Below are 24,344 nucleotides of genomic sequence, written 5' to 3'. Positions count from 1 at the left end.
GCTTTATCCTCGGGATTAGCTCATTTTCAAGCTTCCAGATAACCTTTGGATCAGACACAAGGAGCACATAAAACCGAAATGGAGTCGAGCAAAATTCAAGAAGATAAGGCCAAAACGTGGTTGATTATCTAATTCTGCTGAACAGCAGCTAGGGTAGAAGAGTGTGTCACAGAGAGAAGGACAGAGAAGAGCGTGGGAGGACGCACTTCCTCAGAGACGGTAAAAATCATTCTGAACGGTACCAAAACAGGACCAAAAAATAAAAAAAAATGTGTGGAGAAAGGAGTGTTGTGAAATACCATGAAAGATGGGCTAATGTTGACACGATGATGCATGATGATTTAAGGAAACCTTAATGAGATGACGTGTGAATTAAGGAAGTCTTAATTCACAACTCATCATGGTTTTCCACACCTTGCACTGAACTTCTTGAGAACATGTGACTATTAGATAAAATTATGTCAGTCTAAAATAAATAAAACTACTTCTCAAGCATGCAAACCAGCTAAGAAAAAAAAAAGAACTGATTTAAAAGAAACAGAAACAATTCTTTCAAGACCTTTTGGATTTTCTGAACTCGACTAGGACCCTGTGCATCTTTATTTAAAAAAAAAAATTATGAAGATACAGGGGAATTTTTTATGCCTTTGTTTTTATGATATGTATTTTTACTTAGCCTGATATTGCAGCACCAATGGATAGAGGGATCAAATGTAAAAGTTAGGAGTTATTAAAGTTAATTTTAATAAACTGACGGTTTACCAAAACCATTATACTATCAAAAACAAAACTGATTCAATGGTGTGGAAAAAAAAAAAACCCACACACAAAATCCCCCCCTCTTTTTTAAAAAAATATATACATAGTACAATAGAATATCACATATATATTTATTAATACAACCACCACAAAACATAAAAAATATCACAGAATCTGCAACAACAACTGATATCTATAAGCTGTAAAAACATGATACCTCAACTAACTAGTATTTACACTAAGCAGTCTCAACCATACAAATGATTCACAACTCCTTTCAGAGAATTACTCTTCAGGAGAAAATGACACAAACACCCTGAACTCGGATCCTTTGCCTCAGTACAAACAAGTAGATGTTTGGATTTTTTTAGCCAGCATCGCTTCTGATAAATGAGCTGTAAAGTGCAACATGTTGGTGATTCGCTTTCAATGACCCCACAGTGGGTTTGTTTCACATGCTGCGAAACATTTTTACATTTCAAAATTATCCACAGTTTCGTGTACAAATTCTTAATTTAAAGTTACGAGAGTAGTAATTTGTGTGTTATGATTCTGTACCATCAGTAGTTATTGGCAAATAGAAGGAACAAGATCATGAAACGTTTGAATAAAGTGAAAAAAACCTCAAGAAAGCATAAACTCTGTGCAAATCATCACAATAAAAATACATATAAAAAAACATGCCTACACAACTCCCAATTACCCAATACATAATAAATAATTAGCATTTATTAATGTCAGCAAAGGCTAATATATATATATATATATATATATGTATATATTTTTTTTTTTTTTTTTTTTTTGTGTATGTTTTCTAGGCCTGAGCCAGTTAGAGGGATCACAGTACAGAGATTTTAATAAGCTTAAATGTAAAAACAGCTCAGATGTTTTCTTATCCCGTTTCTACAACTTAACATCTTTAATCGAGATGAAATACAAAATGCCAACGTGAGAGAAGATTTTTTTTTTTTCAGGTGTACGAATTGTAAAATCCCACCTCCTGTAAATGTTGCTACTCACTGAGAGGAGGCTACTACACTTTTTCTTTAACAAGAAAGACTTTCAGGTCATAAAAAGCTACACAGTCATGGAGAGGAAACTAAAGAAAAGTAAGTCAACAACATTTTAAAGCTACAGACCGCAAACTATAAGCGGCATATCGGTTAAGCAGCTAAATGCAGGCTGGCTCCCAGAGCAGGCAGCTGAACTAATTAAGCTGCTAAAATCAGCACGTTAGACTTGTGTTATTAAAAAGACCTGAATGATAAAGACAAAGGCGCAACATTATGAGCAGTGAGCACATAAAAAATAAACTAAAGTTTATTATGGATGTATTCTATATTGCTATTTAGGTTTATGAATCCAAATAATAAATGTATTAAAGCAGCAGCTGCATGCAGTAGCAGCAATGCTTAAGCCAGATTAAAGATATTACATTAAAAACAAATAAATTTGATCCCATGAATTAAATAGCAATTAAAAAAAGATGTTTTCAAGTCTAGCGTCATAAAAAGTTTGCTCTTTTTTGAGGTAAAACCGTAAAATAAATGTTTTTGTTAAATGTCTCGTACTGCGAAACCGACAGTCTGGTGCCTTTTCAACTTTTATCTAATAAACCTGCGTAAGCCTAGAATGACAAAACAGCACCATGTAGACTGTTACATGAAAAACATGAATGTAATGTCCATTTCACTTTTTTTCTGCATATATAGACAATTAAAAAAAAAAAAAAACATGTTTGAGATCCTCTTTTAAGGCAGTCTTAGAAGTTCAGTGTGGCTCTCTTTGCAAAACAAAAATGCCAACCTATCCCAGGGTTCAACATGATCAGTAGGAATAATTGTTAGCTTTTCGCTTTAAAATTAAAACTAACTACATCATGTTTTACATTTTTTGATTTTGGACATAACGACAAAAAGACAAGGTCTTGCATTTGCAGTTCAACATGAGCGCAATAAATTTCTGTAATTGTGCTTACGTGATGCTTTTGTCAAACACCTTGGTGCGAAACACTTCCTCCTGGTCCAGGCTTATGGTGCAAAATGTACAGAGATCCTTTAGTCGATTTGGACCTGACACTGGACCTAGGTTCTTGGCTTCACCTGCAAAACAAACGGGAGAGAACCTTTAATCATCCAAACAATGGGAAACACAAACAACATGTCTGAGACCATCTGAGAACTTTCAACAAGATTTTATTTTTATTATTGTAATTATCCTGAAACAAGACAAAATAAAGATTTGATTCTAGCCCTTTTTTTTTTTTTTTTTTTAATAAAAAGGAAAAAAGAACATGTTCTGACACTGGAAAAAAAAAAAAGAGAAAGAGGTGGTTGATTTTTATCTGAATCCCTCTCTTCACAACCATACCACTTTAAAAAAACGCTACTTTGATGTTCGACATCCTCATGTTAATTCGGGGCCAGGAGCCCCTGGCAAATGTTAGGGCAAACTGCAGAGCGGATGTAGCTGAAGTAGACTCGACGCTCATATGTGGTTAAAAACACGAAACATTGACTTCCTCAGCATAACCAATGGTGACAGAACAGCGCTGATTCACAAATGACAAACACCTTTGTAACACGCACCACTTCCATAACTTTGCAGACAGATTAAACGCCTACGGGCTGGAAGCAACGCGCAAATACACAGAACCAGTGCCGGACAGGCTGAATTTGTGCCGTCAGAATGCTCCCGTTCTGAGACATGACAGATTTAGACAGCAGGATTAAAAGGTAGTGAGACTCTAAATTAGTCCTCTGGCTTTGAAATGCATCCTAAGCCCGGGTATAGGCCGTGTTAAGAAAAGCCACAGATGAGATCAGCTTTTAGCAGACTAATAATAACAGAACAAGGCTAACCTTAGGAATAGCGAGTAAAAACAGTCAATGAGCTTATAACAGGATGACCCAGAGGGTGAAAAGTCACTATGCACACAGCTACGCAAGAAGCAGTGTGGCGCAAAAACTCTGCAGTCATCTCCTTTCTGTGACAACATTTTCACAAACTGAAGTCTCTGATCTGAGGGGCAGAAAGGAAGCCTGGACACTACGGCACAGCCAGGTCTCTCAATCTACTCAAGTGTGAAAACGAATAAGCACACATCTTCATAGAGTACCATCTCCATTGATGCATACACCCTTAAAGGAAAAAGGCCCAAATGTGAACGAGGAAGAATGGAGTTTCGCAAGACAGCAGTGAGTTACATGCCATGATAGTTCCTCAATTTTTGTTCTGCTTAGTTTTTTCTCATTAATTCATAGTAGTGAAACTGACATTTGCCTTTCTATAGTAGGCCTATGCATTAGACGCTTGCACCTTTTTACCTTTCAGCACAAGAACATTCTAGCAACTTTTCAAACGTCTGAGGGGTCTACGCTGACCACTCAAGGACACATTTACTTATAAAGCAAAATGTCTTCAAAACGTAGTTTAATCTGATTTCTTCTATCTACTGACGTCGCTGAGCTTTTGACTTAACTATAAGAAATAATTGTAAACAATGATATAAGGCTAATAGCAATTTGTATATAATCTGATTGATGAGGGCTATCAAATCAGCAGGAAAAAAAAAAGAATCAATCGCATCATAAAAAAAAACAGTACAATTTGAATCTCAAAATGTGTCTAGGCTCCAAAGCTTTAGCAGTAAAGAAAAATAGACTATTTAGATGCAAAAATATAATATTCATACACACGATGCCATGAGAGGGAAACGGACCCGCCTAAGTTTACTCAGCTTAGCGAGTGAGTTTTTGATATTAAACATGGTTTTTTGTTGTATTTTAATGACATATTCTTACCAAATTTAATGTAAACATAAGTATTTTGTTTATGTTTAAATTATGATAAATAATGGTGAAGTCCATTTTAAACCCTTCAAGTTTAATATCCCCAGAGAACGGAGTACATGACCAGAGATTCTGCAGATCCATTCAAGATATTTAGCAGAAACTGCAGCAGTTGCATATAAATCTCAATCCATCATCTGACACTGTGCGCTTTAATGATTTGCAGTTAATATATATGTATTGCAGCATTGATTTCTATCCCTAAACCATACGTGTGATCATGTCAAAATAATAAAGTGCAGCATTAAAGACAGAGGGTTGTACTGTATGATGACAAGATGACACACATTGGTAAAAAAAAAAAGGAAAAAATGAATAAAGAAGGAAAGGTGTGGGAATAAAGCTGAAACTCATACAGTAGTTGGGTCACAAATTGATGGGGATCACAATACTTTGTTGTACACCTGCACAAGGTAACGTTAAAGCTGAATGGGTTAGCTTACAGACGATGCAGTGAAGTGGTACATATTAGCTAGCAGCACTTTGTCACCAACGTTAACTGGGCTCACAAGGCAGCTCTTCTTTTCAAAATGGGCTCATTTCTTCACCAAAACGTTCTGTTCTCAGTTATTTAAATGACCCAATAGTGGTTCCTGTGTCCAGTGAATTTGATCATTTACAGCAAGCTAGTAGCTTCAGCTAGCATGCTAGGTTAACTTGACGTTAAGCACCAGCAGGCAGCAGGCAGAGTGCCCGTCTCTGCCTTCACACTGGCGGCTGCTGGGAGCACGCCGCGCCCCTCCCCGGTGCCTGCTTCGGCTGCTCAGCTCCTCCACCGACTCCCCCCGACCCTCAGCCATAGCGAGACGCATCGGCCACCCGGTCGAGAGTCATACTTACATATTTTACCCCGCAGACTCTGTAAAATCCGAATCCTAGCGTCGTCCTCTTCCGCCATGGTCAGCGCTGAGTGTTGTTGCCGCTGCTCCGGTGCATTCAGTGCTGTTCTATCATATCCGTTTATGAATGCAAGCTGAGTGGAGGAAAGCCAGTCCCACCGCGGCGTCACGTCAACCGCCTTAGAAAAAAGAAAAGAAAAGAAAAGAAGAAAAAAAAACACTGGGGTCTAAAAAAACATTTGGCAAAATATAACACTTCCCCGGAAGTCGGTGTGACTTTCTACTGCAATGTGCAGCTGAGAGTCCTTTTGAGAGGGAGTGAAGGTATCTGAGCGCTCTGGCTCGTTGTGCAATAACGCTTTCGGAGAACGCAGACTTGGACTTGTGGAGCTAACTAACTAATCGCGGACACCATTCCTCTGCTCAAGTCAACCTCTTGAGAGCGTGCCGTGTCACTAGTGTCACTAGTTATGAATGAGTTGACAACCGCCCATAGACAGATTACTGAAAGGATGAGGGAGGGAGGCGGAAAGATACCACAAGGTGACTAAAATGGATTAAATTACACAAGAAAGAGGCGTAACATGTTTTCAAAACATTAGAAATGAGATTTGAGAGACTTTTTGTAAAAAAAAAAACAAAAAAAAAAACATGAAACCCACCTGCTAACTTTAAACACATCTTCACTTTTTGTTATTGTTCTAGTTCCTGTGTGCAAGTGTAAGTTTTAAAAATATGTATTTTTAGTATTAAAAAAACAAAACAAGTGACTTTTTTGTCTTCAAACTGCAACACATAAAATGCTTTGCTAGCGTACGATTGCAACACGAGTGGTACTTTCAGTGGTTACTTGACATAAGATATGTAAAAACAAGACAACAAAAAGCTTAACTGGTATTACAAATTTTTCCAAATTAGTATAACCAACGTAAGTTACATAATTTTCCATTTCTTCCTATCTGATTTTCATTGCGCAGGTGATTTTTAATATTTTATTAGGTACACTTGTTTCTCTGCTTGTTAACACGAATGGCAGCAAATCAATATCCTTTGCAGGTCTATAGGCTGGTGTGAACGACTTAAGTTCAAACTGAGAAGAGAGATGAAAAGAGTGATCATGAGTGTTGGATCTAAGATGGTTCCAGATGGGCTGAACTGGTAAGAATAGCTTGGAAACTGCTCAACTTCTGGAATTTTCATTTCTAAACATGTCTCATATTTACAGAGAGTGATCAGAAAAATAGAAAATACCCATTAAGCAAGCCTTTGGTTTAAGAGTTTAAAGGTTACTTAACACTGTATGTGTTCATGATTACATATTCTCTTTAAATTCCCACTAATACTTTATCGATCTGTTTTTATGTTCTTATTTTTCTGTATTGTTACATTTATGATAAACTGATGAAGGATTGTATTGCTGGTTTTTATTTATTTATTTTTTTCACACTGTTAGGATGAAGGATTTATATATTATTATTTTCATGATCATTTTCTTTTTAATTTTGTTGAGCTGCATTTTAATTGTGCCAAATAAATTTAACCTGAGGATTGCTGCTGATCATTTCCATCCAACCACCAACAAGATGTACTTAATACAATGGATGATATGTAGATTCATGACATAATGCTTTAAGGATTATTTATTTGAAAATACATTCTGTTTTCTTATGATTATCCAAAGGTTTTGCATAGACCAATGGTTATCAAACCAATCACAGAGTCCAAGCTAAAAATGTGCAAGAAAATATACTGTAAAAGCAATGTAGTTACTTATCTGCATTTTGTACCTCCAAACACTGTAGCAAATGCAAACTAAAGAAAGTTGAATAAATAGTCAGATGAGCAAGTAAATATTTTTATTTTATTACAACGTATGCTTGGAATCCTGACTCTTTAAGTCGACTTAAGACTTAAAAATGTAGCGAGCAAAGCATACTTGCACTGTATTCTTTAAAGGGGTGATATTATGTATTTTCCAGGCACATAATGGTATTTTATAGCACAATCAAGTAGCTATGTTGCCTTCAAATGTTAAAAAAAGGCACTATATATGTGAGATGGAAGCTCCAAGAGGTGCTTTGTGGATATAGGCGGCTCTTTGTTAGTGCAGTTACATGGGAATCCCTGAATGGCTTCCATGGGATATTCATTCAAAGATGTTAATTTTTTTTCTATTTTTTTGTGTAAGATTTATCTTGTGTAAGAACAAATGCATTTATTTTAATACTTGAAGCCTCAGACAGGGATCACATCCACGAGGGAGTTGAAATACAAATTTTGACTCAAAAAGCTCAGAGGGATAAAATGAAACAAAACAGCTACTGACTTTATCAAACCCATACAGATCATAAACAAACTGTAGAGCTGTACTAAGTGTGCCCTCTTCAGTTGAAATATTGCAAGTAAACGTCTGGATTTTACAGGCTTCAGATGAATGCTTTCTATTCATCTTAAAGTGGGATGCTAGGTCTTGCCAGTATAAATAAAAAATATATGTATTTCTCATACATGCTAATTAAGAAAGAATCAATATTAATAGTAGTAGTAAATAGTTTTAGTATAACTATTGGTTATTGATCATGTGATATGAAGGGCTGTACTTATAAAGCATATGATCTGCTTAAATGCAGAACAAACCACATTTTGAATGAAGGCAGGAACTGAAAAACATCTGGAAATTGTGTTTGGAGGCCTGACACAGATGCACTTTGAGTGGAAAAAGAGAATTAACTTTTCAGATGGGCTGCAGGTTCCTAAAGGAGCAGATAACCATCATGTGGCTTTATAGTCTTTTATAATCTCTCAAGTATGAAACGCAGCTTGTAAAATGATCTGATAAATGTCACTAATGTAAGTAAAAGTCTAGTCTGAGTAATGTAGCTGCTTAGCTTAAAAAGTGAATTTGACATGTCACGGCATGTTTTTTTTTTTAAATCAATGTTTGCAAAGCAAGGACAGAAAAGAACTGTTCATAGTAACAATATTTATTTAAATAGTTGTACATGTTTTATACATACTAAACACAGAAAAAAGGAGTAATCTTAATCTCAGTGGTCCTGTGTATTTAGTAGAAATTCAAATTACATGAACAAAGCTTGGAATAAAAATGGCAATTATCAAAGTATTAAACTACAAGTCAGCATAGTCTAACCATAAAGTGCAACTCACCAGTTCCAGTTATTTAAGCAAGAGGTCCAGAAAGGTGAAAACAGAAAATCCCTATTGTTTTTGCTCGGACACGCTTTAAAAAAGGTGAAGCTGAAAACACAATAGGTAACTTTTCTGCCACCCCACACAATGCAGAAGCTGAACTGTTATTGCACTGCATTGAAATAAAAACATTACAATGAGTCACTGACTCCGACTTACATGCATAGACACAGGACAAAAATATCCTTCATAGCGGTGGAAAAATAATCACTGAGTTATTGGACTTAAGGTGGAAGAAATGTCAGTCTGCTAATGCAAGATTATCATAGTTTGCCTGGTCCTGTCAAAAACTATTCTGATGCAAAACATTGCAGAATTCATGAGTCAACAATGTCTCAATTGACATTTGCGCTAGTTAAGCTGCATTCCTTGAAGGCCTTTAAAATAATGGTTCCTCTTTGCACACATATTTTTCCGGCTTGTGTAAAGAAATGTATGCACCGTTAGATTCAGAATCGGTCTTCTGAACTGGTTTGCTTGATTTCTCATTATTAGTGAGATTGTTCATTCTTGGTCCTGTCGATGATTTCTTGTTGGGATCACTGTCCCTGTCATATGCTTGCTTTTTTGAAGTATGATGCATAGAATGATGAACTTTGATCCTCTTTTTCACAACTTTTTGTTTCATTTTTGAGAACGTCAACGTAGGCAGACAGTCCGTATATGGTGACGGTGGATTTTTCATACTTAAATCTGACGCATCTTGATAGGGAGTCGACGACATTAAGTCAAACGTGTCCTTGATTTTTGGCTTATTTTCATTGGTTGTAAAATGCTCTTCATCTGTGTTTTCACATTTTATGTCAACATCCTCTTGATTGCCACTGTCCTCTCTTTTGGTGGTGTCTTGTTTGCTGCCTTCCCTTGGTTGTGCTGAGTATGTAGAACATGAAGTAAATGTGTCATATTTGGGACTCTCGTCATTTGTCTCCTGGTGTTTTTTCTCATGGCTTCTCTTTGTGGCAAGATACACAAAACGCTGGGGACAGAATGAACAGCGATATTTCTTCTCTTGGTTGGGGCTTCGGGGTGTGTTGTCAAAGCAAGAGCCATTTTCCATGCAGCTGTTGCAGATGTAATCCCCACAGGAGGGTGCCTCACCGGGGGGACCTTGTTTTCCGCAGGTCCGACAGAAGTAAGGATGGGAACCGATCACATGAGCTTTCAGTCCGGTCTCTGTGATAAAAGAGCTGTCACAGATGTCACAGTTGTAGGTGGGCCTCGGACTGTAGTTTCTGCTAAGACCATGTTTCAGCCCGATGCTAGCTCCTGAGCTGCTCTCCTCTGCTGGAAAATGTGTTCTGTCAAAGTGGGGTTCGGTGAAACCTGTTCTGTCTATAGAAACATCGGGACAGGGGTGAAACAAAGCATTTCTGTGTTTGTACCTGAACCTCTTTCTCTTCTTTTTAGCCTTGTACGAATAGTAGGGACGCCAAAGCTGATCAGCTGTATCACAATCATTGGTATCATCGTATGTCTCAGTGGAAGCAATGGCTTCCGGTCTGAGTCGAAGCCTCGGACTCTCTGAATTTTCCCTCAGTGGACTGCACTGACTTGGGGTCTGATCCTCACTTAGTTCTCTAGTTTTCCTCTTCTTCCTGGGGAAAAGCTTAGATCCTTTAATTTTGCGGCGGATGATGGCTTCGTTGCCTATTTTCACTGTTATCTGACATAGTGGCTTGGTGTCACTGTCCAGAGATGGGCCGTGGCAAGCAGGTTTGGCGATGTAAGTCTCTGTTTTTGTCCCCATTACTTTGTCTCGCATCAACTCCTCTGTGCTGGATTTAAGTATCTCCTTGGTCATCTCTTCAACCCTTTTTGCTGAAGCTGATAACTCTCCTAACTTTTTAACAGTGCTTAAGGAGTTGAAGAATGGCACACTGTGAGTAATGTGCTCTGAGTTCACCAGCACAGGCGGTTTATCTGCTTGAGGCTCAGGATTGGGCAGAGTTAGCTTGGACGAGAAGATGCTGTCACAGTTATTAAAAGGTGAACCTCTGTCTCCAGCCTCTTTCTCTGTGCTTGTCTGCTCCCCCTGTTCACTGCTGAGATTTTGATCAATAACTTGATTACAAGGTTTGTCAAAGCAGATGTGAGGCATGACAGGGGAGACCATCTTTGTTGTGGCCATAAAGGTTAGCGGGAATGAAGTTGTGTCAGGGTGGTTGAGGAGACTGCTTTCTTCAAATGGAGGAATAAGAGAACTGTTGTCTAAAGTGGATGAGTCACCTTTTTCACCACTTTCTGAGTATGTCTGGCTGTATGTCTTGTACTGCCTCTTTCTAAACTTCATGGGCAGAAGTCTGTAGAGTTTGATTGGATAAACGCTGGCTTTCAGCCCACCATTGGCAGATTTCTTTCTGACAGCGAGGTTGGGATCAATGCCGTGGAAGGACTTTTGATGGTTCTTCAAGATATAATACGTCATGAATGTCTCCAGACAGAAAATACACTGATAGCGGCGTTCACCTGTGTGCCAGATTTCGTGCTTGGTGCGGTACTCTGCCAAGGCAAACACTTTATTGCAATAATGACAGGGATAAGCCCTCTGCCATGAGTGAACGTTCTCATGCCGCCTCAGGCTGGACAAGGTGACATAGACTCGTTTGCACACACTGCAGTTGTATCGCCTCTGCCTAACTGTCTTCTCTTCACGTAGGCGCTCCGTTAGGTTAACTTCAGTGAGCTCAGGCATGTTCGGGCTGGGAAGGTCTGCAGAGGGAGGCTGTGTTGCAGAGCTCTCCACGCTTAATCTGTCATCTGAGTTGTGCTCCACCTCTTTGGCTGATATGTCCCTGGCATCAAGCTTAGGTGGGCCTCTTCCAGTCTTTGGACATAATCTCTCATGGTTGTGCAGTCGTTTGAGGTGTATGAATTTTCTGTGACAAAATTTACAAGTCAAACGAGTGTCAAAATGCTTTTTATGTACCTCAGAGTGAATGGTGAGAAGAGCTTTATTTGAGAATATCTCTGGACAGTGCTCACAGCTGTAGACTGAAATGCTGTCCTCTGGGTGAGGGGAAAGAGGTGGTGGACCTAGCTCTGTGTCAGCACTGTCAGTGGCTCCACAGAGCTCCGTCTCTGTTATCTTCTCTGTCTCTGCTTCTAATAAAAGTGCAGGTGGTGTCATAGCGGAGACAGGAGCAGCAGTATCACCATCACCATCAGATAACACTGATGTAACTGTGTTTGCTTCATCTGTTTGTTGATCTGCTGGTGCTGGAAACATACTTTTGCTCAAAATGCCTCTCAGCCTGTGGCGCTTTTTCAGTGGGCCCGTATTCCTATACATGAGTGGTTTTGAGTGCAATATTGCTGGTTTACAGACGTTCCTGTAGTCCCACTGACTGGTGTCTTTGCCTTCAGTGGAATTGTTTACTGCATATGAGTGTTCAGACAGGGTGTGGGTTGTCTCATTGTTCCCATTGATGCTGGATATTGTAGGGAAACTTGAGGGCAGCTGTCCCACGTCTGGCGATTGCCTCTGCTTGTCTGTTTGAACCAAAGGAGTGAAGGGATTGTTCCCAGGACACATTTCAGTGATAGAGAAGGCATTGGTAATGCGAGGTCCTCTTGCACTGTCTGTCTCCTCGCGCCTGGAAGCTTCCTTCTTTGCTGTTGAAGATTTTGTGGTTGCACACAAGTCTCTGGGACTAACACATTCATCCCGCTGCTCTTCGTCCGCAAGCTTTTCCAAAAAAGGAATTCCAAGTCTTCTCCCAGCTGCTGCGAGTCCCCCTCTGTTCTCTTCACCAAGCGACGTCAACTTTGAGGAGTATATGAAGTTGAGGATACAGGCAAACACTTCAGACTTTAGGTCCATAAGCTCTAGGACTTGGCTGGAGCTGCATGTATCTGAGGTCGTCAGAGTGCTTCTGAAGTATCCGCTGCATGCAGCCAAGATGTTTTTGTGGGCCCGAAACTTCACATCCTCTACTACGATGGTAACGTCACAGAAGAGGCCTTGTGACCGCTGCTCATTGAGCTTGCTCAGCACAGTAGAAGGGTGTGTGCTGTCCATCAGGTTCGGATGCATAGGCTCATGGCAGTCATCTAAACAATAAAAAATAACAAATTATTACACCACATGTAGTAAAGTAGATACGTGTAAAATTCTGAAATGTGACTATTTTCTTTTTAAAGCATTTCAGCACTTTTTCTGTTTTAACACTAGATGGCAGCAGCATTCTGACACGGAGCCCCAGTTTCTATTAACAGTTGCTGAATTTAAACCTGATGACCTCCAAACCACTTTAAGCATAAAGAATGTAGCCTGCCTCCAAGTTTGCCTGACTTGAATTCAGTCTTCAGGATTTCAAAGAAAGCATGTTATTATAGAACACACTTAAGAGTAAAATGATTCATCTTACTTATACCTGTTTGAATAAAACCGTAGCTAAGGTGTAGGTAGTGATACATGTTCTCTGAACCATTTGTCAGTCACAACTAAGATCGATGATAACTGAACGAAGAATCTATATTATGTTTCTGGATATGTGAGTTTTCGTTTAATTTCAGCCACCTTAATTGACCAACTAAACCACTTTAGAGTTCTCCTCCAGATCTGTAGAATTTATATATATATATATATATATATATATATATATATATATAAAGTTATTTATTCAATAATGCTTAAAGATTATTAAATAAATGTGGTGAAATAAGAACTACTGCACCCAAATTGAGACAGTAAAATGTAGAGCTGGACCACACATCTAATTGTAATTATCAATAATTGCAATTATTACAATGATGCAATATTTTTCATAATTTTATATTCCCACATAGTGCCACGCATGCATATTCTGCATGTCAATAATATATTTGGCCTCTTGGATAGACTTACACTGCCCTTCATGTCCACCACTAGCAATTATTTTTAACGGGCACAATGCTAAACCTCACAATGAGTGGGTCCATGTGATGAAGAAAAAGTACAGAGAGTCAGAAAATGTGGATTAATCAAAATTAATACAATCAAGACCACCGCAGTTAAATGTTTCTCAGACATGACGCAGGTCTAGTGAAATGTTTGACTTTGCTTGTTTCTTTTATGCTTGTTCTCTGAATCGACTTGGAAATCTGACAGTGATTTCATGCTTCTTGACTGCCATTCAAAAATTCTTGTCTTGTGAAAGTATTACAATATTTTTATTTATAACTGATGTTCTTGTATTCGCAGTAAAAAGCATATTTCAATAGGGATTGTTTTTTTAAACTGATTTTTTTTTGTGCGTGTTTGAAGTAGATATTTATGTGGTGATGACTCATATTTTCCTGTCTTCACAGTTGATGGCTTCCTTTCACATGCCTCGAAAAGAATCGCTGCTAGTATTTCATTCTGCTAAACAATCATTTAATATTTGATGATTGAAATCATAGCTAACAGTATGATAAAACGAAGCACATTTTGCATGTTTTAGATTCGGAGACTTTCTTTGCTTCATCCTGCTGGTGTGCATTAGGACAGAATTAAAACTGAAAAGGAAACGCTGTGGTGACAAACTAAATGCTGTGATGACAAACTAAATGAGATCAGTTAGATTTACAAATTACATTGATCTGAGCTAACCACACATTCATTTATTTGAATGCATGAGTTTTATCTTAACACTGTGAGCCTCTCATGGGAAAATGCAATCTGAGTCATTTTAGTTTTGCATATCATGCTGGCTGTACATGGTAAGAGACACTTCGTTACTTGTAAATGATGAGTCATGCATCCACCTTCGTTGCTGCCATTTACAGTTTCACTTTGCGCTTTTATTTGGTCAGAAGTATAATTACAACTGCTGTATTAAATGTGACATCTCTAGGAGCACTTGCGGCCTAATGTGCCAAACAACAACAACGCATTTCTGTTAAAACTGTTGAAACTTAACCATGAATCATCAAAGTATTCTCTCTCTCGATCAACATATTTTGTCTCAAGTTATGCTTATAATCTCTAGTTTTATAAAACGTAAATAACATTCGCGCTGGTGTCTTTGACAGTGTTGTGTTTTGCTAATTGTTTTTAAATGCAGAACAGTGTTTCCTCTAAGGAGGTAATTATCAGAGAGGTTTCTTTAGTTCTAATGTTGTGATGTGTACCAAATACAATATGGCCGCCAGTGTCTGTAAAGCCTTTCAGACGACTGAAAACACAGCTAACCTCCTGCCTTCTATCTCAGACGGGCCTCCGTTGTCATGGCAACATGCTATGGCGCAGCACTTATTGGAATTCAGCCGGACGGCAATCGACTGTATCTGCCGTCAGAGGTTTCAGTTTACCTCTTGTTAGAAAAAAAACAAAAAAAACGCTGTGCCCTCTTTGGGAACCCTGCTGCAAGCAGAAATGCACAAAGCAATGGAGGTTTGCCTTTGTCTCCAGCTGACTATACTTTGTCTTTTGCTTGCCGAGGTCTGAGAGTCTTTGTGTCTGCAGCACAAAATGGACTTTCAGATATTTCAGCGTTATCTGATGGAGAAGTAGGTTCCGAACATACAGAATTGTTCATCTTTTTTGCGCTATTTGTGGATCAGCATCGCCCTCTCCCTCCAGGAACCTTCTTCAATCCACCACATTCATTTTTTACAGTTTGCATCAGTTGTGGTTTGTTGCAGCCACATGCTGAGCGGAATTTCTTAACTTGTTGTCACTGCTTTTTTTGAATTTGCCACACCCCGACTTAGTTTACCTTCAAAGACATAATTTGCTTTTATATTTTTTTTCTGAAAAATAGAAATCCCCTGAGGTCAAACCACAAACTGAGAAATGACGGAGCAAGATACAGAAAGTATTATAAAATGACTAACAAACTGTCAAGGCAAAAAAAAAAAAAAACCTTTTCAGCTCTGCAAGGCACACTTCCGCACACATTCACACACAAGCAGGTTGGATTTTGAGGGTAAGCATGCAAAACGTACCTTAGTGAATCAGAGAAGATGATGCACAGCGAACAGGAAACAATACTGTGCAGTATCCCTTTCTCTACGGCCTGGCATACACACAGTGATACACGAAAAACAGTTTCATAAGAGATAGGCGAAAGTACTTTTTCCCCTATGATGGTCGCTGAAACAGTGGTGGTGTCTGAAGCCGAGCTTTTTCTGACGTCTTTCTTCCTCTCCCTCCCTCTCATCAGTGTGCAGATGACTTCAGCTCCAGCATCTATCGCTTCTATCCATGCAGCCTGGGTCCTGGGCTAGAGCTGCCCTACCCTCCTATGTCCTACAGCGAATGGAATAACTGACATTCTGTTTTTTTTTTGTTTTTTTTTTTGCAGAATGTAGCTAAATCGGAGCACAGGTCTGTCCCATGTACTAGCTGGGCAACTGACGCTTTCGTTCTGGAGCCACTAAGCAGGAAGCGGCAACTTTTATTAAGCATCGCAGAGAGCTGTAGGGAGAGCGGAGAAATGCAGGGCTCTACATCACACATCGGCTCTGTTCTTCATCCCACAGCCAGAAAACACGCTTAGCTGCATTACTGTGAGCGCTCATAGCGAGTGGTCCTGAGCCGAATAACGGATGCCGTATTAAATCTCCCCAGCGCCGCAAACTAGATCCAAGTGGAGCCTGATGCGCGCGCTTTTACAGGACAATGCCTTGCATGAAATATAAATCATCATGAGCCCTCTAATATGCACCTTAAATGCATAACAGCACACCATCTGCTGGTGCACACAGTCTCTGCCTGTGCAGCAGCATATCACACCACTGCCTTTCGCCCATGCCTTGACAGTCACTGTGGTTAGAACAGATAAAGCTGAAGCAAAGAGGAGATGACACACACTGCCGCCCTATTGTGCAAAGCAGCAATCACAGTCCAGATGTTCAGCGATGCTTTTTCTGGCTGAGATAAAAACAAACCGTGCTCTCTGAAGCGACTTGGGGTATACCTATATAGAGGCTGCTGATTGATGCGAAAGCAGCAGATGCGTCAGCACTGCAGACGAGGGGGGAGGGGAGGAAGCCAAACACACGACGCAGCTCGGTAGCCTCTCCACTAGCCTCTAAAGACAGAAGCAACTGCTCAGGCCCTCCCATCCTGACAAGCACTTACATTTAACCAGACAAGCGATGTTACATGGCTGCTGTTGTGAAAGAGCAGGTGCAGTATCTGTAAGAATACACTTACTTGTTGCATCTGAATGCAAAGAAGACGCATCTGACTTTATGTGTGTGTGTTTTTTTAAAAATATGATAAACTACTGATCAGTTGTTTTTCCATTGTTATTATTTGTATTGTAGCAATTATGAATGCAAAGCTATAAACTATTTTTGATGCTGGTAGAAAAATATGCTAAACTCTTTCTTCCAAAGTCAGTCTCTTCTAGGTCTGGAGACCTAGTTAAAGTAGTATGGATCCTTTAAATACATTTGTTAACTACAACAAAAACTTAGTGTATATTATTGATTTTTTTGGAGATAAATAGAGATAAGTAAGGGAGTTGTTTTGAAGTGAAAGGAAACTGATTTGTGGTTTTTAAAATGTCTGAAATGTGAAATGTGTAGCTTGTGTTTGTACTCAGATCAGTCAGTATTTTGTAGAGCTTCCTGTCGCTGCTATTACAGCGTCTGGTCTTTGGGGATATGTCTCCGTAATTTGTGAATCTGGAAACTGAAATTTTTGTCTATTTTTTTTCTTATTATAATTTCTAAAAGCTGCCCCTCAACTTGAATAAAGAGCATCTGAGTGAACACAGTCTTTTTAATTCTTGTCATAGATTCTAAATTGTATTTGAGTCTGACATTTGACAGGGACATACAAACTTATGAATGTGCTTCCTGAACCATTCCGCTGTTGCTCTAACTCTGCTTCAGGGTATTTGTCCTATTATAAAAAGTGAGTATCAAGATTGGCTATTGTTCAGTGGCCTGGCAGCTGCACGATAGAAACTGTTTTTGAACCTGGTGGTCCTGCACTAAATGCTCCTCAGCTGAGGTGAGTGGCTGGAACAGTCTGTTTGCAGGATGGGTGGAATCCTTCATGATGCGGAGCGCCCTCCCCCTTCATCATGATGTATAGAGGTCCGAGGTAGAGGGACGGCTGCTCCCCACAGTCCTCTGTGCAGCTTTAACCACTCTCTGCAGAGCCATTTCTTTGTTTCAATAAGTAATTTCTCATCGAAGCAAATTCGGGGAACCCCAAAGTTCAATCCTGGGACTTATTCAATATCTATATGCTCCCATGAGCTCAGGTTATAACAGGAAATAAGATTAGTTACCGTAACTACACGGATGATACACAGCTCTACATTATGATGTCACCTGAACCCATCCAAGCACTGAACAGATGCTTAGAACAGATGAAAGTGTGGTTGTGCCAAAACTTTCTCTCGCTGGACAGAAACAAAACTGAAGTTATTATCTTTGGACCTACAGAGGACCTGCTGGTTGAGTTATCACTAAAACCAGCAAGATAGAGTACATCACCTCAGTACTAAAGTCCCTACACTGACTCCCTGTAGCTCAGAGTAGACGTTAAAATACTGTTGTTAGTTTATAAATCACTGAAAGACTTTAGCACCACAATAAATTAAAGATCTGCTGTTGTTTTATCAACTTTCCAGACCTCTTAGGTCTTCTGGCTCTGGTCTGGTCTCCTCTGCATCCCCAGAACCAGAACCAAACATGGAGAAGCAGCATTCAGCTTCCTTGCACCACAAATGTGGAATAAACTTCCAGAAAACTGCAAAACAGCTGAAACACTGAGTGCTTTTAAATCTAGACTAAAAACCCACCTGTTTAGAGTTGCATATGAAACATTATAAATGGGACTGGTGAGGTGACCTGTCCAGGTGCACTTGGTCTCTTGCCCATTGACAGCTGAAGATAGGCACCTGCGCCCCTCGCAATCCCAATGAGATAAACATGTATATGTATGACGATATCTGGGTAATAATCTAAATGTACTTCTAGATATTAATGTTTGTACCCGACAGCAAAAATTAGAACAGGAAAACTAAAATATCTGAACAAAATCTAAATAAACTAAAATATAAAATGGTGTTAATGACTGTAAGGCTGAGGGATCTAAAGAAATCTTCTGGGGAAAACAATTTAACATTTACTGAATTGTTCTATATTCAAAAACACAAAGTGCTCTTTGACATTTGTGTTTTCTGTTTTGTCTGTTAAGCCAAATGTCATTTTCCATAAAAAGTTGCTTTGTGAGAACAAAGAGATAAGATAACTCTGTTCACTACAAGTCAAACTAACCCGTGTGCTGCTCCCACTGAGGGCTGCCAAGAGGTAAATCATTGATAAAAGCAGCACATGTATAAAAATACCTAGGAATAACACATTTCTAACATAGATGTGATTTACTTCCCCTTCACAGTCATGTTCTACTTTGTGTTGGTCTACCATTTGAAATGTTTTCTGATATCTGCCATTTTGTGATATCAGACTTATGTAGGGCTTCATCAGGATACTAAAAGACACTTTAAAATGAAATAAGTGATTCCTATTCTTGCACTCTCGTCTGACAGAGGCAAGGCTGCTATATTGTGACATTGGCCCTTCTGTCTACCACCAGCTGGCAAGACGGGTGACGGGTCTTGCCCAAGAACACAGTGACATATACGGGTAGGACAGGGACTTGAACCAGTGACCCACTGATTACACGACGAATTCTGACCCATGTCACCACCACTGCCACCACGTTCCTCCACAAGTTAAGTAAATTACGTCAAACTGCAAAATATTTCACCTATGGAATATTCCAGGCATTGTGCTATATATTTTTTTAGCAAACATTTCTGTTTGCTGTTGACGGCTTTAGGAAGAATCACTCTGTTCACGTTCAATATCTACATCTGAACTGGAAACAAAATGGCAGCTAGGTCGGAAAAAAATCAGTTCAGACTTTAAATCCTTTTATGCTCTATATGTTGGCTTAAGTTTTGTATTATATAAGAGGAATCTCACCATCTAGCCCTAACATCACAGCCAGGAAGAGTTTAAAACAACAGGAAAAATATACAGGCCTTTATGCTTCTGTGGCTCTGTGATCCCAGCTGTGGCCTGTGGGAACACTCATCGGCTGGAAGGCAAACACCGCCGCACCAAGCTGAGTAGGCTTTATATAAAGCAATCCCAGTTAACAAAGAGGTTTATGCACGGGACAATTCATCTTGCTGTTGTAATAAGCACCCATACCTGTAGTCGCCTATTAAAAAAACGTTTCAGCGTGGAAGGTCTTGCTTTGGGCCCGTCTCTGGCGCAGTGGAAGTCTCTCTGCTGTTTGTTTAGGCGCAGGAGGGTAAAGCGACTACCCGGCCTCCGTTGTTGCCTTGGCCCATCGTAGGCCTTTCCCATCTTCTGTCATAGCTGCTGGCGGTGTGGACTTTGCTTCTGGCAGAGATTTTCCTGCTCCTGCTGTGCAAAGTTGCCTTGTGGAGACAGCTGCCAGTGCTGCGTCACTCCGGCTGCATCACTGACCTACAAAGAGTTTCTGAAAAGGAGGGGTGGTGAGGCGAATGTGTGGAGCAGAAAAAAGAAAAGGAAAAGGGATAAACAGAAAACAACAAGCCTAGCTCCAACAAACAAATGGATGGGGCTTCCGCTCTCCCTTAGTCTGAGGCCCAGTTGCTGCTCTGGTATTCAGGAAGTAAGTCTGGGAAACAGATCCTTTATTGTTATGTAATGAACTTTTTTTTTTCTCTCAGAACATTCTCAGCTGAGAAGTCTGTGCGAGAGGCTAATAATAGGCCATAATACCTCAGTGAGGCCTGAGTGTGGCCATGTCAAATCATAGAGGGAGAGCTAGTGCTTAATGTAGCATTTTAAAAAAATCTAAATTGTCTGTTTCCTTCTTAATAAGAGATAATTTTTGTCTTATTGCCTTTCTTTTAAAACAAAACAAAAAATAAACAAGTCAAATTACAACTTTTTAAATATTCTGTGACACAATACGGCTACTTTAAAACTGGAAAACGTTCATACCTTCATCTAATGTTACAGTAGCTTTCTTGGGGCAGAAGCAGATGCTCATGAAAGGAGATTTGTCCAAAATTTCAAGGCAGGATCACTTAGGCCTGGAAATGGTAACCAGAACTACAGCACTTGTTTTGCACACGCTACCCTAAGGGTTTGTTTTTCTTGATTCTCCTCCTCTTCCCTTCATCATCATCATCCTGCTTTCACTGCTGTGCTGCTCCCTCTGCTGGCTCATTGAAAGAACACATCACAGTGGTAATACACTGAAGTGGAATGAGGGAAGAAAGACGCCATCTAATCGTGAGGACCACCACCAGAGGGCACTACAATAATTTGCTCAAATGTAAACAGGAAGTATGTAACCGTTGTCTGATCTGATGTCAGCAGGATTCAAGCATTTAAGGTCTTTTGATTATATTTTTGCCACCTTGTGTTTTGATCTAATTTAAAATATATGTTATATAATTTTTTATGTAGCATAATTTGAGTTGCCTGTAATTTTGCATTATGTTAAAACAATTTTTTTAAATGCAACTGTTGGCAATATGAAAGTACAAACTTGTTTTAAGAATGCTTTGGAATGTTTTTTTTTTTTTACTTTGTTCACTAAAAAATGACAAGAAAAAACAGTTGTGTTGCTGTTCATTTTTACTGCTCTTCTGTGCCTTTGCTGGTGGTGTCATTGCCGTTGTGGTCATTATGGTTGGTACCATCATTGTGAAAGAAGGTAAAATAGGTAATCTTCCATCCCATGGCTTTTGCTAAGTCCTCCATGTCAGTGTGGTAATCAGGACAGTCGTTCTTCACAGTCAGTTCCCAAAACTTTTCAGAGTTGCAGAGCTATGGTCCAGTTAGACCCCACGACAGGAAGATGAGGATTGTTAAAAATTTTTTAGAAGGTGTGACAGTTAATGTACAATCACGCAAATGATTAAAAATGAAGCAAATACAGCAACCTCATTATTCTACATTTGATGTTTTGTAAGGGTCTTACCATATTGAATCTTTTGGAAAGCTGTGCCAACACAAATCTATCTTTCAGCTGCAGGAAGGACATGATTTTGAGTAGTAAGTCATCCTGTATGCGATCAAGATAGTCGTAGTGTCCCTGACACAGTGACAGCGAGTAGTCCAGGATCTTCTCACCAAAAACATTGCTAACGTCATCTATGGAGGACATGGATCGTGGCAATGGTAATTTCTTGAAAACTCACATAAAAAGTGTTATTGATAACTTAACAAACAACTGTGCTAAATTATACCCCACTTTGTTAATGACAGTCTTTTGTTAATGGTACAGCTTTGCTTGGTAAATCTTCTAAACATGTGAAACATCCCACTATTTGAAAGGTATAATACATGTTTTTAAACCAAGAATGTATTTTAAAAGACAATTAGCCCAGCTTCTTTGCGTACAACGCTGATCGGCTGAAAGAAACTGTATTTCTTAAATTACAGATTTGATCTAAGACCAGGACTTTAAGAAATCATGCACACCTTTTATTGGTAGTGCTTATATTTCCCAATGATGTCTCTTTTTACTACCAGGAACCAAGAGTACTTATCAACCTTGGCTCCTCCAGGGCATCAGAGCTCAAAAATGTTGTCATCTGAACTGATGTTTGTTAGCTTCAGTGAGAAAATTGACCACTACGTATCAAAATGTACGTCCCTCCTGAGTACACAAAAAGTTATACTTCAACAAAATCAACTGGTCCCCGATGACCACCTCCACTGTCCATAACTAAAGTGCCTATTACACTCAAAGACACTTTATAATGAAATCACACACACATTCAAATGCTGATGTTGGCAAGCTTCTGTGGCTACCTTGGCGGTAGCCACAGAAGTCTGACAGAAGTGAGCCTGCTATACTGGCACCATCTACCCTTCTAACTACCACCAGCAGGCAAGGTGGGTGAAGTACAAGTGTCTTGCCCAAGGAAACGATGACAGAGATGGACACAGCAACCAACAACCCACTGATTACAGGACAAATTCCTACCTTCCTCTCAACTATTGCTCCACTTATTGGCGATGATACTGTTGTGGTAAAATTGTACAATTATGATTATATCTTCATGTGATTTTCTTTTTCATTCGGTGAATAAATTTACACAAATCAAAGATGGTTGTTTTTCTGATTTTTGCCAGGGGTGTCAATACACATAGGAATGGCACAGTATATGCTTTAAAACTGTGGTATGCTAAGTATTTTTTTTTTTATCAGCTTAAGAAAAAAAACTATGAGATCAAAGTTGTTTGTGCTGCTTCGAATTTCATAGAGGCTTTAATTTGGGTCTTTGCTGCAGTTGAGTTTTACACATTGACACAAAATAAAACCTTCAAAATGGGGTACCAAATTTTTAAGATGCGGTTAGCAAATTAATATTAATTTTCCGTAGTAGTGTTAATAGTTTGGCTTCTCCAAAATAAATGACTAAGACATTGAAGGTGGATCCAGATTTTTAGAATACTTTTTTTTCTACTGATTTGTGGCTTCATTCCTAATGCAACATGAACGGCAGTTTTCCCTGTAAGGAAAGATATAATCCTCAGTCAACTGAATGTTTATTTTAAGGGACAATAATTATACCAGACAGAGTTCTGCATAGCAAAGGTGATTCAGTCAAGCTTAAACATTAACCATAAAGAGAGATTAAGGGCATAAATACATCTTACCCTGAAGTTGTTTGTCCAGTAGAAAATTAGAAAAAGTTGACCTCTGCTGTTTTGGAGGACGAAATTTATTTTCAAGTCGCATAGAGATGGTCCACCTATTCAATATTACCTTAAATTAAACAAATAAACAGACAGACAGACAGACAATGGGGAAATCAAAGTACGAAAATCGTTACCTCAGTAACATCTGAATTCTGAGGTTTGTTAAAACGTGCGAGAACTCACTCAAGTATGAGCATTTTTGCTCAAGATATACCCTACCTCATTTCTGGTAATCTCAAAATTGTAAAAATCTTTAGAGGGCGCTGGGCCCTGGCCAGAAATTTCAAACAGCTTCTCCCCCAGCAACGACGCCATTTTGGACGCACCACTGTAACCATGACAACAACAAGAAAACAACTCTGTCTGAATTATTTCAATAGAATAGAATGAAGTCATTGTCACATTTACACTGAAAGATTAGCAAAAATTTCAGGGCGTACATTTAAAATATAACAATAAATATAACAGTATATATATAAAAAATCAACGGCAAAGGAACACGATTAGTGGACGTACGTTTGAGCAACAGAAAAAAAATAATTATGATGACTTAAATTATTCACAGAGTTATATTTTTACACATTCAGACAGAGAGAGGGAGAAAGAGAGACGAAAGTGGGAGGAGGTGAGGGGGGTTCACGACCCAGCGGATTTATACTTAATATTTGTGACAAGCTAGTATCACCAGTGTTTAACTGATCACAGCTGAACATTTACAGATAAAACTCCCTCTTTTTCAGCAGCACTGTATTGTTATTTTAGACTTAAAATCGGTGTTTGTAGGCGAAGCGTCTCTGCCAAGTCGCAGTAAGCTGATGTCGAAAATCACGGTTATCTAGTTCCACAGCGGATGAATAACGCGGATGTATATTGCAGTTGTAGGCCGCTCAGCTGATACGAAGCTAGCAGGGGTAGAGAGAGAAAAGAGGAGCAGTGCACAGTCTGTTACAACTACAACACTGGAACAAATAGGTAACAATAATATGCGAAATATTTACATTTTCAGTGACATCTCAGTCATCAGTCTTTA

At 39.2% G+C, this 24,344-nt stretch overlaps 4 protein-coding genes and 1 long non-coding RNA gene across 13 annotated transcripts in view; 2 read left to right on the top strand and 3 right to left on the bottom strand.

The window, feature by feature from the left end:
• The window catches only part of rasa2 (RAS p21 protein activator 2), a 34,217-nt gene extending 27,312 nt beyond the window's left edge, over positions 1-6,905 (bottom strand). Inside the window, exons 1-2 of the mRNA XM_015029597.1 lie at positions 5,451-6,905; positions 2,738-2,861 (exon numbers count right to left, since the gene is read on the bottom strand). Of these exons, the coding sequence (XP_014885083.1) occupies positions 2,738-2,861; positions 5,451-5,508 (182 nt within the window). The 5' untranslated portion in view covers positions 5,509-6,905. The remainder of the gene's footprint in view (positions 1-2,737; positions 2,862-5,450) is intronic.
• Positions 6,906-8,412: 1,507 nt separating this feature from the next.
• zbtb38 (zinc finger and BTB domain containing 38) lies at positions 8,413-20,741 on the bottom strand. 4 transcript variants are annotated; one of them, XM_015029595.1, is made up of 4 exons: positions 20,597-20,741; positions 19,811-20,105; positions 19,639-19,730; positions 8,413-12,712 (listed from the first exon to the last, which is right to left on the bottom strand). In XM_015029595.1, exon 4 carries the CDS (start codon positions 12,693-12,695, stop codon positions 9,039-9,041), a length of 3,657 nt encoding a protein of 1,218 aa, XP_014885081.1. In that variant the 5' UTR covers positions 12,696-12,712; positions 19,639-19,730; positions 19,811-20,105; positions 20,597-20,741; the 3' UTR covers positions 8,413-9,038. The 4 variants fall into 4 exon arrangements, with proteins under 4 accessions (XP_014885081.1, XP_014885082.1, XP_014885079.1 ...); XM_015029596.1 differs by lacking the exon at positions 20,597-20,741 and having other exon boundaries at positions 19,811-20,272; XM_015029593.1 differs by lacking the exons at positions 19,639-19,730; positions 19,811-20,105; positions 20,597-20,741 and adding an exon at positions 16,546-17,917.
• On the top strand, positions 12,629-23,794 carry LOC106945711 (uncharacterized). Its single transcript, XR_001424619.1, has 3 exons — positions 12,629-13,225; positions 20,475-20,485; positions 23,783-23,794. It is a non-coding gene; the product is annotated as an uncharacterized LOC106945711 (long non-coding RNA).
• Positions 21,221-23,664, bottom strand: fbxo36a (F-box protein 36a). Its single transcript, XM_015029598.1, has 4 exons — positions 23,534-23,664; positions 23,273-23,381; positions 21,585-21,757; positions 21,221-21,430 (listed from the first exon to the last, which is right to left on the bottom strand). Exons 1-4 carry the CDS (start codon positions 23,627-23,629, stop codon positions 21,239-21,241), a joined length of 570 nt encoding a protein of 189 aa, XP_014885084.1. The 5' UTR covers positions 23,630-23,664; the 3' UTR covers positions 21,221-21,238.
• Positions 23,795-24,135: 341 nt separating the features above from the next.
• trip12 (thyroid hormone receptor interactor 12) overlaps positions 24,136-24,344 on the top strand; it is a 31,551-nt gene continuing 31,342 nt past the window's right edge. Inside the window, exon 1 of one of the 6 annotated variants that reach the window (XM_015029591.1) lies at positions 24,136-24,286. The gene's annotated coding sequence lies outside the window, so the exon portion shown is untranslated. The remainder of the gene's footprint in view (positions 24,287-24,344) is intronic. The other 5 variants (XM_015029584.1, XM_015029588.1, XM_015029589.1 and 2 more) reach the window with 5 other exon arrangements.

This window comes from Poecilia latipinna, unplaced genomic scaffold (genome assembly GCF_001443285.1).
Source record: "Poecilia latipinna isolate Pla-1442-1.1 unplaced genomic scaffold, P_latipinna-1.0 Scaffold157, whole genome shotgun sequence".
Lineage (NCBI taxonomy): Eukaryota > Metazoa > Chordata > Actinopteri > Cyprinodontiformes > Poeciliidae > Poecilia > Poecilia latipinna.
This window is presented reverse-complemented; position numbering and strand designations above follow the sequence as displayed.